At 34.5% G+C, this 16,719-nt stretch overlaps 1 protein-coding gene across 1 annotated transcript in view; it reads left to right on the plus strand.

The window, feature by feature from the left end:
- Nucleotides 1-323: 323 nt before the first annotated feature.
- The window catches only part of LOC134280365 (A-kinase anchor protein 9-like), a 66,786-nt gene continuing 50,390 nt past the window's right edge, over nucleotides 324-16,719 (plus strand). Inside the window, exons 1-11 of the mRNA XM_062762771.1 lie at nucleotides 324-993; nucleotides 2,325-2,369; nucleotides 3,203-3,405; nucleotides 5,089-5,157; nucleotides 7,321-7,548; nucleotides 7,805-8,038; nucleotides 8,449-8,579; nucleotides 9,386-9,639; nucleotides 9,994-10,131; nucleotides 13,336-13,566; nucleotides 14,015-14,227. Coding sequence (XP_062618755.1) covers nucleotides 363-993; nucleotides 2,325-2,369; nucleotides 3,203-3,405; nucleotides 5,089-5,157; nucleotides 7,321-7,548; nucleotides 7,805-8,038; nucleotides 8,449-8,579; nucleotides 9,386-9,639; nucleotides 9,994-10,131; nucleotides 13,336-13,566; nucleotides 14,015-14,227 — 2,377 coding nt within the window. The 5' untranslated portion in view covers nucleotides 324-362. The remainder of the gene's footprint in view (nucleotides 994-2,324; nucleotides 2,370-3,202; nucleotides 3,406-5,088; nucleotides 5,158-7,320; nucleotides 7,549-7,804; nucleotides 8,039-8,448; nucleotides 8,580-9,385; nucleotides 9,640-9,993; nucleotides 10,132-13,335; nucleotides 13,567-14,014; nucleotides 14,228-16,719) is intronic.

Below are 16,719 nucleotides of genomic sequence, written 5' to 3' on the forward strand. Positions count from 1 at the left end.
AATGTTATTAGTTTTTCAAAACGTTTTGAGATATTGTGAAATATTAACACTGTGGAATTAAATTGACTTACAGTAGTCAGTCGTCTTCTTAGTTCTTATGTACATCAGTCTTTCTATGTATGGTATGTAAATATAGGATGTGATTGTTTATTTACCATTTTCTGAAACCATCTCTGATGATTTGGAGATATGTGTTTGCTCTGCTTCTGTTTTGTACTGTTAAATGGACTTTTGATCTTGAACCCTGTTTGTTATCTCCATATTTTTCATTCTGAGAGATTTTCTTATTTTATTTTAAGGCACGATTTCAAGAAGAGAAAGAGAAAGAGATAAACGATTTACACGCACAACACGACAAAGAAATGGTAGAAGCACGACAAACTCTAACAGAGGAATTTCAGGCTAAGCTGGAGGAGATGGAGAGTAAATACAGCAAGGAGATGGAGACTCTGCAGAGCCAGATAGAGACTGGAATGCACCAGAATCTCGCTACCGAGTACAAGATCCAGGAATATCAGGATAAAATTCATGAACTCGAGACCGAGCTAGAAAAATTTTTGAAAGAGAGTGAATCCAGCGACGAGAAATCGTCCAAGCGTATAGTGGACGAGTCTGGTGTCATGGTGTCTGCCTCGAGTGAATTCGACACGGATGGAGAAACAAAGGATTCTGGGAAGGGGACTATAAATAAGGGAGTGGATCAAACAGATTCTAGTGGAGGATTTCAAGTTAGTGAAGTTTGTGAAGAAACTAGTGAAACTGGAGGAGAGGATCTAAGAGATTCAGGAGGAGAGGATCTAAGAGATTCAGGGGGGTTAGTTGTAGATCAGTCGGTGAAGGATTATGAAAGTGAAAGTGGGAAGGAGGAATTGACTCGGCGAGACTCCAGTGCTGATTTAGACAACTCACTCCAGAACCTTAAAGGCTCGCATGCTGCTGCTATAGCTGAAATAGAAGAGGAGTATAACTCAAAGCTGGCCAGTCTGAAAGCAGGTAAGGGCAGTCTTCATATAGTTTTATATTTAATAATTTACCATATAATAATGTATTTATATATATATTGACTAAAGCAGGTGAAGGCTAGGAAGGAATTTTCACTTAATGTAATAATTGTTTTTTATGATAATCTTTTATTATAATAGTTTTGGAGGTGTAAGGTCTAGTGGATATATACTTAATTTTTAATCTTGATACAAGGGATATACATCATCTTTAAGAATCAGAATAAGGCTTTACCATTGAAACAGTTAATGTAATTGTTTAGGCCAGAAACTTTTTGCTTTCCAGATTTCTAGAATTTGTTATTTGCGCTTTCTAGACCTATCTCTAGAATTTGCTATCAATGTGGAGTAAACTCTAATGTAAAACTTCTTGATATTGAAACAGTCATGACTTCACTTTGAATATGTGGTGTTGAAGGGGATGCTTTAATCATGTTAATATAGACAGTTATTTGACAGTTATTCACATTTAGCTTATCATAGCTTGGAAAACCTAAGTCTGAGAATAAGTACTTTAGCATGTTTAGTATATATAAGTTATCCAGTGCTTCAAATATTTTGCAAAAATTCAAAGTAAAGGAACAAAGAAAAGGAAATTCAGTTTATTAGAAATATATTATCATGATTATATTAGAAGTCTATTTAATTTTGGATGCAACATGCAGGCTTTGAAGAAATTCTCCCTCGGCCATGTTGGCCTTAGTTTAAGGGGATTAAGGGATTAAGTCCCTGTGTCTGTGTGGCCTAGAGTGAATTCACCTCTTCTTCTGTTGATTTCTGACCAGCACCTGAACCTATCACAGTCACATTTCTTTGGCTCGGTTCCTGTAAGTCTTCTTGGTCTGATTAAGAAATGTGAAATGGGTTACTCTTTTTACATTTAAGCATATTTAATTCATTTGACATTTGAAAATTTATTTACCAGCTGGCTTATAATGATAATTATGAAATCTGAGAACAAACGAAATAACCATGATCAATGAAAACTTTTAGTTTTGAACCAGGTTAGGTTTTTCGTTTGACATATTAATTAAAAAATGTTTACTTAAAGGAATACACATAAGATGCATATTAAGCTCAAGTTATCCGACAGGCTATTATTTATTGTGCAATGTCTATATGACACAATTTTTTTCTACAATTTCTTGTCATGCCTTCTGTGTGATTGGGTGAGACACATAGTGTATACAAATATATATACAGTTTACATCTATATAGTGTGGAGTTTATATCTCATTTATCATCAGTGTGCCGTGTGATACTTTAAGCTTGTCTCGCTATCATCCTCTGTTTTTTTTGCCTTTCATCTTGTCCCACTCCCAGGGTTAGAAAAGGACTATCAGGATAAACTCAGCCAAATAAAGAAAGGTGAGAGGCCCCGCCCACTTCCTGTGTAACCATGGAGACCACAAACTAATTCCCAGCATGCAGTTTTTAGCTCAACTGTTATCTCTTTTATCCAGAAAACATTTTCTCATATTTTTTTCTCTTTGGTAACAACTAACAAACCTTTACCACAAAGTAATTAATAATTAATCCCCTGCATGTTTTTTCTTTACAATGGTAACTTCTTGAAAACATGGTAACTTTTAACCAATTCCCTGCATGCATTTTCATCATCATAGTAACTTTGAAACCATGGTAACTTTTACGCAATCCCCTGCATGCATTTTCATCATCATAGTAACTTTGAAACCATGATAACTTTTAACCAATCCCCTGCATGAATTTTCTTTTTCATAGTTTTACTTCTTGAATCCATGATAACTTTTAACCAATCCCCTGTTTCTTATTTCATTACAGTGGTTACTTTTAACCAATCCCCTGTTTGTAATTTTTTAGTACCATGATAACTTTTAACCAATCCCTGGCATGCTTATCATTACAATGGTGACTTTTAACAAATCCTGATTCCCCTGCATGCATTTTCTTTTCTTACTTTTTACTGTTTACCAACCCTTTGTATGATAAGTCTTAGTGTAGATTCATTTGTATTGTTTAATAGATTTTCACAGGACAGTCGGTAGTTACTAACACAATAATACAGTCCTTAAAATCTGCTTTAATCTTTCTTTTATACAAAAGTCTTTGGGAAAATACTTAATGCTCCAATTAAGTTCCTTTAGAATGAGTTTTCCATTTTGCTTTTTTTCTCATATTGACTTGTACATCTTAAAATATCTTACAATACATTCTTCCAGAGCTCTCTAGCACCAAAAGTTCACTGACTGGAGAGGTCGTGGAAGGTCAAGGTCAGGGACCAGAGAAGGATGACCTTGACATAGCACACACGGAGGAGCTACATGACCTTGAAATCCGTCTGATGGAGAAACACAGTCAAGACTTGTTTAACCTTGAGAACCAGTACAAAGAGAGAATTGAGGAAATCCAACAACATCACCAGGTCAGGGTCAATCAGACAAGGTCAAGGTTATCTGTAAACAAGGTCATATGTTAATTGTAATGAATGAACTGTTGACTGAAGATAAACACTGATAAAGGTTAACTGTAAAGCAAAGTCAAGGTGAAAATTGATAATTAAAGTAAACTGTAACATTGAAAATTTAAGGCAAATTGTCAAATAATTTTAAGTCACAGTGGAAATTAATAAATGTTCAAGCTGTAACATATCAGTTCAAGTTAAAAGATGATCAATTTAAAGTACATGCAGTAAAATTTGTGAGCCACATTGAGAACACTTAATTACAGCTTTAATTTAACAATAAGGAATAACATTTATTTAAGCATTGAATTCATATTTTTGGCTGTCTTCGGTCCTATAACACACCTGGCCGTGCCGACAAATTGAAAACCGCGCAACGCTTTTATGAAAAATTTTCGGCATAGGTGTGTTATTGGACCGAAGACCACCACAAGTAATTATGAATTCAATGCTTATATTTACATTCTCTAATTTCCCTTCTTCATAATTGCTTATTTCGTTAACATTTAATGTTAATTTAGCGCCCTTCAAAACTATCGTGGTTAATAGACGTAAGAGCCGTTTGTGACGTCAGATGACGTTAAGTGACGTTGTAAAGTTAAATTACGCAAACAAACATTGCGATTAAAAAAGTGACAAATTAATTCTTAACGCACATTACGTTAATTTCTACGTTAATTTTTCAAGGTTGTAGTTTTTCATTAAATTGAAATAAAACATTTTACATTTTGGTGTTTCTAGAGTATTGAAAATGCATATAGTTCCTACTGTGTATTTTAACGCGCGGTGACAAGGTTTCGCGTGTGTTATAGAAATTTGAACGTCGTGGATTTCTAATGGATTTGATAAGGAAAATTACACTGAATGTAAATATAATGAAGTAAAGTCTCTGACACTTCTTTATATAAGTGCATGTGTATTACATTAAAAAAAAATATAGTTGCTACAATTAAATTGTGATGCAGAAGTCAATGAAAAAGTGTTCATGAGTAATTCTTTAACTTAATATAGAATATATTATTATTTTCTGTCAAAATTGTAACCAATTAAATATATTTGACATTCTTAGGAAGAAGTAAATAGTCTTTAGCGCCCTTCAAAACTATCGTGGTTAATAGACGTAAGAGCAATTTGTGACGTCAGATGACGTTAAGTGACGTTGCAAAGTTAAATTACGCAAACAAACATTGCGATTAAAAAAGTGACAAATTAATTCTTAACGCACATTACGTTAATTTCTACGTTAATTTTTCAAGGTTGTAGTTTTTCATTAAATTGAAATAAAACATTTTACATTTTGGTGTTTCTAGAGTATTGAAAATGCATATAGTTCCTACTGTGTATTTTAACGCGCGGTGACAAGGTTTCGCGTGTGTTATAGAAATTTGAACGTCGTGGATTTCTAATGGATTTGATAAGGAAAATTACACTGAATGTAAATATAATGAAGTAAAGTCTCTGACACTTCTTTATATAAGTGCATGTGTATTACAGTAAAAAAAAAAATAATACAGTTGAGCACTACAATTAAATTGTAATGCAAAAGTCAATGAAAAAGTGTTCATGAGTAATTCTTTAACTTATAGAATATATTATTATTTTCTGTCAAAATTGTAACCAATTAAATATATTTGACATTCTTAGGAAGAAGTAAATAGTCTTAAGAAGATGGTGGAGTATTTACAACAGACAGCAGGTCCAGAGAAATCCCAGGTAAATTAAGTTTTACTTTCTAAATAACCTTCAGCTGTTTTACATGGGTATACATGTATGTACTGTCTCTGTATGTATATTAAAAAGGTGAGAGGAGGATTTGTCCAAGAGTGCTTCTCAGGAAAATATTTTTTGCTACTGGGCAGCATTAACGACATATTTATTAAAATTTTAATTGACCCCACCTACATATTAAAAGTATATAGAATTATGAGGGAAAAAATGCAATTCTCTTCAAATGAAGTATATGCTACTCTTTGTATGTATAATGTAAAAGATTAGCAGATTGTGTGATTAATTATCATATAATTAAATATTTTCTTTAATTAAGTGACAGCTTTTATGGTAAAAACAGTTCTTATTGACAGGATATTTATTGCCAAAGGGGAATCCCAATGGAGATATAAATAGTACAATTCATCTGCTCTCTATAGCAGGGAGATAGAAAAGGTGTCATATGTATTTGTGTTTTTCAAACAAGGGTTGTGTTAACACTAAGCATGTTAGCAATGCTTGAAATGTGGAAATTCTTGTATAACAAATGTAGCTAATGTTGTGGAAACATTTAGAATTTGGTAAGTATCTCTTGAGGGTTTCAGATTTACATCTAGGTGTATTAAAACTGCAGTTACTGAGTAGTAAATGATTTTGCCCTAATCTATCTTGGTTGTAATTTTCATCACTTCAGAGGATTAAACCTTATAGTGTCATGCCTGGATACATGTGTTTTAGATAGGAGTCAGCTAGCCATAATTAAACTGATCAGGATGTAATTTAAAATGTCAACAATTACATGGTCAATGTAGATATATAGTGCTAATTAACTTGCCTCTCATGGTAGACGTTAAGCATTAAATATTTGTCACTACATAAATTGATAATTTGATATGATCAAATGTTGATTGCAAAACACTTAAGTTTTGTGTTATTGTCAGTGTAGATTTTTAAAATACATTTAGGCTAATAGATATAATCATAGAGTGTTAGTGTGTAATTTAAGTTTACTGCATCAAGGTCATATGCTACTCTTGTAGCAGGTGGAAGTTTTAAAGATAAACAACAACATTACTGATATTTACATTGAGTTAATTAAAGCTTTCTGAACATGCTGAATATAAACATTGCAGGGATAAAGTTTATGAATTAACCTTATTATTGTGAATTAGCATGCAAGTGGTACTAAATGTGTCCAAAACTTATAAGCTTTCAAATCATGCAAATTGGTAGTAAAATATCTTTTATAAGTTAATTAAAATATCTGGGATGTGTAATTAATAAGGTATATAGATATAAATTTGTAATCATTAACGTACATGATTAAGCTAAAGCTAGGTCATAAATTTGTTAATATATAAAACTTTTGTGAACACTCAGTAATATTTCTGAAACATGTGAATTTCCTCAACTGTGAAGGGAGCTGCATACATTAGGGATTTTAACAGACACCTGCAGATTTTATCCCTGATATTGTGTCCAGTTAATCGCTAGCTGAGCTTTGATGGATTAAGAAAGTCGGTGTAGATTTGTGATGTGTGACCTGTCTGTATATAATTCCATCAGGAAGCCTGGCTTATCACTGCAAACAGAGAATTTTTGCAATATTTTGTATGCATGCACTTTTAAAAAAAAATTAATATTATAATAACCAAAACATGTATTCATGTACACATTATAATGAGTTTTGATGACCTTGAAGTTCATTTGACAAAATTTTAAATTGAGCTTGTGCTGCAGACCAAAGTAGTGTTTATTATACAATCTCTTCCTTTCTATACCCTCCATTTTCTCTGACTTCCACCCCCTCCCCCCTCCAAACTGCCACACCCCTTGTAGATTTATATTTTGAAAGTGAAGAAGCACATATTCATCTTGAATTTTATGGACCCTTTGTACTCAAGGCTTTAAGTAAATATTCCACCAAGTCTTAGGTGTAAAAAATACCCTGACATACAGATTTATATACCCTCATCTTACTCAAAGCCAAACAAAAACCTAACTCATTTTTTTACTGCATGGAGAGAGTAAAACTTGTCAAATGTGTTTGCTTTAGTCGTGATAGTAGGCAGTATATATAATTATATCATTACAGTTTTACGATCAATAACCCACTCTGCTAAGAACATGAAGAACAGCATTATATTATATTTTATCAATCATGTGTAGGAGCTGAAGAGCCTGCCTTCCCCGGGACCCAAACGCAGTACTCCGGTCAGTGAAATGGACGAGGACGACGACAGTTCCCACGGTAACGGGTCACGCCCCCAGGAGAAATCCGTCGACCTGATGCAGTTTGAGTCGAGTTACGAGGACAGCAGCAGTAGTGTACTGGAACCCCCGACAGAAAAACCGCCCGCCTTACCCCGAGACGCAGGGAGTGAGGTCATAGAATCGGTCAGTAATACACGGGGTCAAGGTCAAATGGTGACCTTGAAATCAGAGGTTATCATTTCAAGTTGACACTGATATATTGAAGTCTTTGTAAATTGTTAGCACTAGCTGGATAAATATTTGAACAATATCTATAGTAGTTAATTATTATGTGGAGTAAATTCTTGGACTTAAAAAAAACATTTCTGAACAATATCGTCTGTTGCTTATGTGTTGCTCTAGAAAAGGAAAGAATCATAAATTTTTTTAATGCATGTAGGTGCAAGCCACAAAAACGAATGCCCCGCTAGAGAGAGAGGTCTCCAGTGAAACAGGAAGTGAACAGAGTACTCCGAGGGACCTACTCCAGACCATGTCCGGTGACCTCTTGACCCGGGGACTACAGACCGTCAATACTCTCGGATCCTCCACAGAGTTCTCCACCGGTGAACAGCACACAGAGACGACTTCCTTAGCAACCGAACTCAGGGACAAGGAGGTCAAAATTAAAGAGGTACAAAGGGGAAAGAAAGAGGTACAGTGTGAAGGGGGGGGGGGGCACGGAGGTCCAAATTAAAGAGGTACAAAGGGGGGAGAAAGAGGTACAGTGAGAGGTGGGGGGGGGGAGGTCAAAATTTAAAAGGTAAAGTGAAGGGCAGACAAGGAGGTCAAAATTAAAGAGGTACAAAGGGGGAAGAAAGAGGTACAGTGAAGGGGGGGGGGAGGAGGTCAAATTTAAAGAGGTACACATGGGGGAGGGGGGGGGGGGGCGGAGGTCTAAATCAAATAGGTACAGTGAAGGGAGTTATTCTAAATCAATGGCTTAATTAGAGCAGAAATTTATATCTAGCATCTGTAACTGTGATTCTTTAGATTCAAAATTTTCAAGATAACTTAAATATGATTTTTTTGAATTTTTTACAGTTGGAGAATGAAATAGAGAGTTTACAAGCAAAGTTTGCAGAGATTGTTGAGCGACGAGAACGGGAGAATGAGGAAAGTCGTAACCTTGAGGTCATGTTACGGACTGACCTTGAACGACTTCATGTAGATAGGTATGTCAAATCTAATGAAGATTGGTAAATAAAGTCCAAACACTTGTTTGTAACTTGTAGGAATGCTGATGTGATATGAATTTATGAGTAAAAATTGTATATATGCGTTTAATGAGAAGATTAATTGTACTTTTCTGTCACATTCTATCAAATAACCCCAAACCCCAAACTAAATTGTTTGCGTGTCGCTGCTTTAGGCGAGGGATAGATCAGGAAGGGAGGCAACTCCGCGCAGAAGGAGGAGTAAAACCAAAAAAGTACAATCACGATCAAAAATCAAAATAATGAAGTGTAACTTCACAAATCATAAGGACACACATTTAACTGCAGTTACCCTGAAATCATTTTTATTAAAAATTTCTCATGTACTTAAAAAAAATCATTTTTTTGTTTGTAACAATTAATTCACTTTTTGTTCGATCTCGACATATGATGTACTGTACACATTAATGTTTTTGAATACTTTTGAAAGATCACTGGTTAATAATGACATTCAATACTCAGTAAATCAAGTAACTCTATACACCTTGAATTTTTTTCACATCTTGCTCATAATCAAGGATCATTTTAAGTCACACCCTATAAAATTTTGGTAACAAATTGCTCATTAATTGGAACCTTATGATTCTCTTTCTTATCTGTCTTTTGATTGGTCAGTGGATATGATTAGTCAGAATTATATTTAATTTTGATTGGTTAACACAGAAACCTGCTCAAACAATCTCATTGACTGAGCCAATAGATTCTCTTATCTTTCTTATGATTGGTCAATCCATCAACTATACTTGATTCTGATTGGTTTACAGAGAGAGCGTCCAGTCAACCAATGACCACCTCCTACAGCTGTTGTCAGATGCCGTAAAGACCTACCTCAATGTGGAGGAGGCTATAAATAGAAAACTGGCCAGCATCGTCACCGGCGACCAGGGGTCACCCTCCATACAGAGAAGGTCCCCGCCCTCACGGAAACCGAGGTCACCCCCCGGGAGCCACCCAAGGTCACCACCGGGCAGTCACCACCACACACCACCAGAACCCAGCTCACCCGGCGGGGCTGAAGGTTAGTGCTTTTTATAGAATACGGCAATGATCAATTGCACTTGATTTAAAAAAAAGTCATAATGAAAAAAAAAAATTATGGGTATGATTGGAAGTCAGAAGTTACATTTCTTTTCTTGTTATAATTTTAAAATGAATGTCCTATGCAGTGTTGTCATTCATTCCTCCATGAGGTACCTCTGCAATGTGCTTGTATCAAAATATAAAATCTTAATTAATATTAACTTATAAAGTTATTATTTTCTAATGCATGTACTGCTCATGAATGTTAAAATGGGAAAAGCTTGAAATATTGTCAAGTGTATGTCACACGTGTTAGCCTATGAAGTATTATGATATTTTGTGTTATTTATAGGAGGAGAGGTCCCTCCCCACGAGACGAGTTTACTGTCCAACCTGACAGACGAGGGACTGGACCTGTCACAGCGGACCATCACAGAGAGTATCTTCCAGGGGCCTGACCTAGATACTGAGGGGGAGGAACTACTGACAGGTAAATAATGGGGAGGGGGGGATGTTACAAATATACACCTGTCACAGAGGACCATCACAGAGAGTATCTTCCAAGGGCCTGACCTATATAAGTTTGTGCCAGAGGACGACCACCAGGGCATGTTCCAGGGTGATACTACATGGGGGGGGGGGGGGGGGGGGGAGAAGGATTTCTGACAGATAACGTGGTTCAGGGTACACAAATTATATACATGATGTTGGAAGCAAGACATGCTAATGGATAGTACTTTTAAACAGACTGTACTTTGATTTGAACATAATTTATTATGTCCCAACATATAAATGGATAAGGCAGTTTTTGTCTTGACAAGTTGTCTCCATTGGAATGTACTTGACAGTTTCAATTAACTTCTGATGAATAAAGACTTAGATGGGGAATCTCTGATTTTGTGAAGAGGTGAATAAAATGATCTTGTATTTAAAAAGAAATTTCTCTCTGAGATATTTATCCTGAATATCATGTCTTTAGAAATGTTAGAGATATACAAAGAAAATGCCTTTTATCGTTCAATATTGCTGTGTAAAGGGGAAGAACTCTTCTGAATCACATCTTCCTTTGCCATTTACAGTGAAGCAATGACAAAAACACACACACACACACACACACATTAAACAAAAAAAAAAAAAAAACACACACACACACACACATTAAGCAAAAAACAACAACAAAAAAAAAACAAACACACACACACACATTAAACAAAAAACAAAAAAAAAAACCACACACACACACACATTAAACAAAAAAAAAAAAAAAAAAAAAAAACACACACACACATTAAACAAAAAAAAATTTACAAAAAAACAAAAAAACACACACACACACATTAAACAAAAAAAAAAAAAAAAAAAAAACACACACACACATTAAACAAAAAAAAAATGAAGGGAATACACTTTACATTAATTAAAAAGATATTTTTAATAAATAAAATTTTATTCTAGAAAAAAAAAAGCATCTTTCTCTGAATCCTAGAATTATATTGTAAACAAAATGAACTTAAAAAAAAACTAGTTTGACAAGAGGGAGTAGATTTGAGACAAGGAAATAAATCATACAGAACCAGAGAGAGTATGAATGAAGGAGAGTTGTATGTGAGACAGACACTTCCTGTGTGTAAAGTGACTGTGACTTAAATGTTTAGAGGCTGCGACAATGAATTCTTGTGTTTAGTCTGGAGGCTTTACATACTGTGTTAATGAGAAGTATACAACGGCATCACACTAATGTTATGGGTTAAAACTGTATATATAGAGGGCTGAATTGTAGTGACAAATTTGTGATTGCTTGATGTGAATTGTAGAGAAGCTGCAACAATTTAAGTATTATATGTTAAGTCAGGATTAAGTTTATAAATTGGTAAAAATCACACGGGAGTAAATGTGACTGCATGGGACAATCTATCCACAATTTGAGGAGAAGCAATTAATGTGACGAATTATGTAGAGATGCTGGGACAAAATTCTCATGTTATATAGTACGAGATTTTATAAACATGGTAAACAATCAGCAAACATTATTTTTTGACACAAAGCTGTGATTTATCTTGGGTGATGTCAACCATTGGTGATTACTTTAGTGAGTATAATGATTTACACACTCAGGCTGGTTTTACATCAGAAACACCATATCGATTGTGTATCTATCTAGAAAAATGACAAAGAGTTTAAAATATGGTCACATAGTGCTGGGGAAATAGGACTTGTAGATTCATAAGGATCACTAGAGGGAGGCAGCTCTATAGAGAAAATGGGGGTCGGAGTGAGAGAGGGGTGGAAGTGAGAGAGAGAGAGATGGAGAAAGACAGAGAGGGGTATTGAAAGGGGGAGAGTGAGAAGATGGAGATAAGATCCAGAGACAAAAATTGTGTGTTCTATTCAGACACTCAGAAAATAATAACACAGATGTGTACAATTATGTTGGTAAAGTTTTAAAAAAAGTTGGCTGCCATCTAATCTGGGGAAATTTGATGACAGAACAATCACTTTATACACACGTGCAGGAAAGTGCAGGTCTGATAATGTCAAACATATGTTGTAAAAGTTAATATTTATATAGAGATTGTGAGAATTCTATGAAAATATAGCAAACTATAAAAATCAGAGGTTAAAAAATAAGCAGAAAGTGCTGTAATTATGTTACATTAGTAATCAATCAGGGAGGAAATTAACCCATTAATTAAAATTTACACAATAATCCAATTGAGAATAGTACAAAAGTGCTATAATGGAAGCACAGAGCTCAGTTATTAGTGTAAAACAATCATTATGATAAATGCCTCCAAAAATAATCTTTTATTTTTCAAAACATACTTTCCTAGGGAAAAAAATGTAGATTTATAAAAGTATAAGATCAAAATACAGATACAAACTTCAAGGCTTTTGACCTTAAACTTAATTTCCATTCAATTATTAACTTGACCAGTGATAGATACACAATGTATCACTTGAGAATAAATTACTCTAAGTCTCATGTGCCTGAGTGGAGGGTGTTTATATACATTGAAACTTATAAACAATTGTTGTAAATAATTTTAGAAAGTGTCTACATTGAGTCATGTTATCTCACACTAACATCACTGAGAGTGGTGGGTATTTATACGTAATGACGGGTTTTAGAAGGCTAATTATTTAAATGGACGTACCATGACACTCCACACTTTCCCTATAATTTACTGAGTGACTGTATAGAGCTGTGTACTTGACTAAAACTATGTAGTTCTGTGTGAAAGAGTTAAGGAGGCCTGCCTTAATAATTACAATGGAATACACATATGGTATGTAGAAAAATAATAATCTGAATCCTGCTAGTTATATCAAATTTAGTTTTATGGGGGAAAACAAACCTTTGAAATTATTGTAAATCTGTACGTGCTGTTGATAATTGCAAAGCTGTAATGTATAATTAAAATTTAAGTGCATTTTTTTAGCATGCTTAATGGGAATATTTGAAATGCATTTATTGAAAAGAAAGTAGAGTTGACATTAATACTGAAGTAGGTGAACTTTTGATTGAATTTTTTTTTATTTTCGCAGAATTTACTTCTATGTTTTAAAAGATGATTGTCATAAGTATTATAATTTTCCTTTGCTAATTCTATGATCCACATCCCTAATTTTAATCTTTTGATCCACCACTTTATTTTCACTTAGATCCACTCCTTTATCTTTGTGTTTTCATCAGATGCCAGTAACCGGCTTCAGAGCTCTGTCTCGCGTCTCCTGGACATGATTGAGGACACCACGCACCAGCTGTATGACACGAAGCGGACCCAACACGAACTGGTCACCACGGTATCGTCAGGGCAACAGGAGTCGCTGTCCATCTCCACGCGCTGCGACGAACTGGAAGAGAGGCTGAGGGAAGAAGTGGAGGCCAAGGAATACCTAGCTATGGAGCTTCACAAGGCAGAAGGTAGGGGTGTCTGTATAAAGCAAAAATGAAAGATAAAATGACCATGACAGGGCTTAAGGTATAGAAAGATGTCAAACATGGCTGCTGATTGTTCTTCTCACATATATACACACACATGCAAATTTGAACAAGACAAGATGGAATAAAAAAGGTATTTCTATGCCTCACACCAATGAGGTTTAAAAGTACAAATTTTCTTAAAAATTGCCAAAGACTACTATAAATGTATTCAAGGCAAACAATGACAGTTAAAAAATCTGCATAATTTCCCACCCACTGATTGAACAGGAATTGTGATTCAGTCTGTGTAATTATGACCCCACTGCTAAAAAGGTATCTTGACAGTATATGATCTTTCTCTTGACAATGGTAGCATATAAAGGAACACCACAGATATGATATCAGTGAAAATATGTGTATGATTTGAGAGTGCCTGTGTTTGCTATAGGTTTAATAGAGGGCTACAGCACAGAACGAGATCAGCGAGAACAACAAGTCAGAGACCTGGAGGAGAAGACGGAAGCCTTGGTGCTGGAATTAGAGACGACTAAAAATAGACTCCTGGACCTGGAAGCGTCGCATCACGAGGCGACGTCGCTACGCAGCGAGATGCAGCGACAGCGAGAACTACTCAACGATAACGTCGGAGATCAGGCTCAAGGTTTCCATGACAACCGCCCTTATTACTTGGTTCCTTTGGTTCCACTAGGTGTCGCTGTAGGCTGCTACTTCCTCAGGGAGTGGTTATTGTAGGCAGACTCAGGGAGGGGTTATTGTAAGCTAGTATTTCTTCAGGGAGATTGTTTTGGTAAGAAGTTGATAAAGTTTTATGCAGCTGATAGATTGTAAAGCCTTTAATGGAAAATGCTCAGCTTTAAAGAAAAGGTTTCATTACAATACTGTATTGATGGAAAGGGAGTAGTAGTTGAAGAGAAAGAAGAGAAGAGAGAGGAGAGAGAAGTCATTGTGAGAAAGTTATTTTCCAAAAAATCTTCACTTGGAATAGGAGGTTTAATGTACACAGGAAGAGATAAATGACTGCTCCCTGTTTATAACATATATTACCAGAAATCCAATGACATTTATGATGAAGTATTATAGCATGAAATATTTTATATCCATGTATAATTTGATCTCATTTTCCAGTAGTTGCATGTGAAGTGCTACATGCATGGATGGTACATTGAGATATTTTTAAGGGGTTGTGATTGCATTTTTGATATGACTATTACACATATATACATTAGGTCATGCAGAACATATATTTATCATTTCTCTTCATATGCCTATTCATTTCACCAAGGGTTTATGTTTTCTCAATTTCTATGGTGTCCATGAATTGCATGTGAAAAAGGTTGTGTCAAAGAAAAAACACAAAAGTTAAATTGGTATAAATTAGGGATGGTACATTGAATAGTCGGATGCTTTAGTCAAACGATAGTCGAATATTCGTTTAATTTTAAATATTTTTTCAAATAATGTTCACTGTTTGTCTTTACATACTAGTTTACATATTTAACCTACGCTATCACCATTATAAAATGAATATCTGAATTGTAAACATGTACGTAATACAATAAAGACTGTACATCAATATGTATCCAATGTATTAAATTTCAAAATTAATGCATTAGCTGCACAGTTTATCTGAATGCCGAATATCAAACTGTTGTAATTGTCCTTTCTTTACATAACGGTAGTATATGTACCTAAGAATTGAAGCCAATTTCTACGTGTCCGTCAATGATCTTTGACAGGTAAACAATTAAAGCATGTCTCTTATAAAAACAAAGAGAGAGCGAGAGCTTGGAATACATTTTAATTATGAAATTTTGTGCAAACAATCAATGATTGTATGAAATTTATATCAGAAAAAGAAAACAAATTTTAATTACCCTCATAACTGACCCCAATTTACATGTATTTACAATTTTGTAATAGCTGTTTAATTATTATTCTTTCTGAATAGTTGTACATTGTATCACGTCAGTTTGAATCTACCTTTTAAAATAGTAAGAGGTAGACAATCATTTAATAAACATGATTGATTTTATTTCTCAATCTGCTTTTTTTTCTAACAGTTATACCATACCATTAATAATAAATGAAATGGGCAAATCTAAGTTTATTACCTTTAATTCAAAATTACTTTGATGAAACACATTTTTAACGAGTAACCGACTGAAGAAATTTTAGTCGATAGTCGGTATGATCGAACGATAGTCGAGTACTCGAATATTCGTTGACATCCCTAGTATAAATTATATTTTTATCTGCATGAGAGAGGGTTCAGTGAGAGAGTTAGAGAGAGATACAAGTTTACTATGTACACACTTTATAATATGAGGTGATAAACTGGTCTATTCCAGAGGCAATATAAGAGTTTTTATGCATTGTTTAATGTCATATGTGTGGTGGTTAAAGAAAAATAAGATGACAGAGCTTGTACTGCCTAATTGTCCTTTTACTTTCGTTTTTTTTTTTCCTCAAAAAAGGACAATGAAACGTGTACAGAATGGTGTGTTGTTAAAGGGACATAACTGCAGATTGTGATTTAATTGAATTCTTTGGATTGTATAAATTTAAATATTTTTCTATGGTTAATCTGTCCACAGTTTGAATGAAGGTTTCTACATCCCCCCTCCCCCCAAATATATTATTCTCAATGTCCCCAAAATATTTTGCACTTGTGTAGAGAGTAAGTATAAGTTAAGGACAAACGCAATGTACCTCACCTACTGATAATTTTTCAAGATATTCTAAATTTAATCTTACAATATCATTACATGTTCTTAGACAAAAAATCAGCATGCGTTACCAGGGAATTTGAAAAGATATCAAATTGTGAAAATTTTTGCATTATTAAAGGAAAAATGCACAAAAATTACAAAACAAAAATTCCAGAATTTTTTTCATCAAAAATTGTTTTAGAAGAGGTGTACATATCCATATATAGACATTAAAAGTATTGCACATGGTTCCTTCATTTAGACTGGAAATCTTCAATTTCAGGGAAGTTCAAACTACATTGCATATGACCTTAAGAGAGAGCTGTATTCTCTCTGGGGTTACCTTGTAGAAGTGTCCGTCTGTCTGTCTGTCTAGCTGTCATTGTACATAACAAATAGTTTTGATTTTTAAGGTCCCAGTATG

This window comes from Saccostrea cucullata, unplaced genomic scaffold (assembly GCF_032062105.1).
Source record: "Saccostrea cucullata isolate Sc308-1 unplaced genomic scaffold, CSIRO_AGI_Scuc_v1 ctg794, whole genome shotgun sequence".
In the NCBI taxonomy this organism is placed as follows: domain Eukaryota; kingdom Metazoa; phylum Mollusca; class Bivalvia; order Ostreida; family Ostreidae; genus Saccostrea; species Saccostrea cuccullata.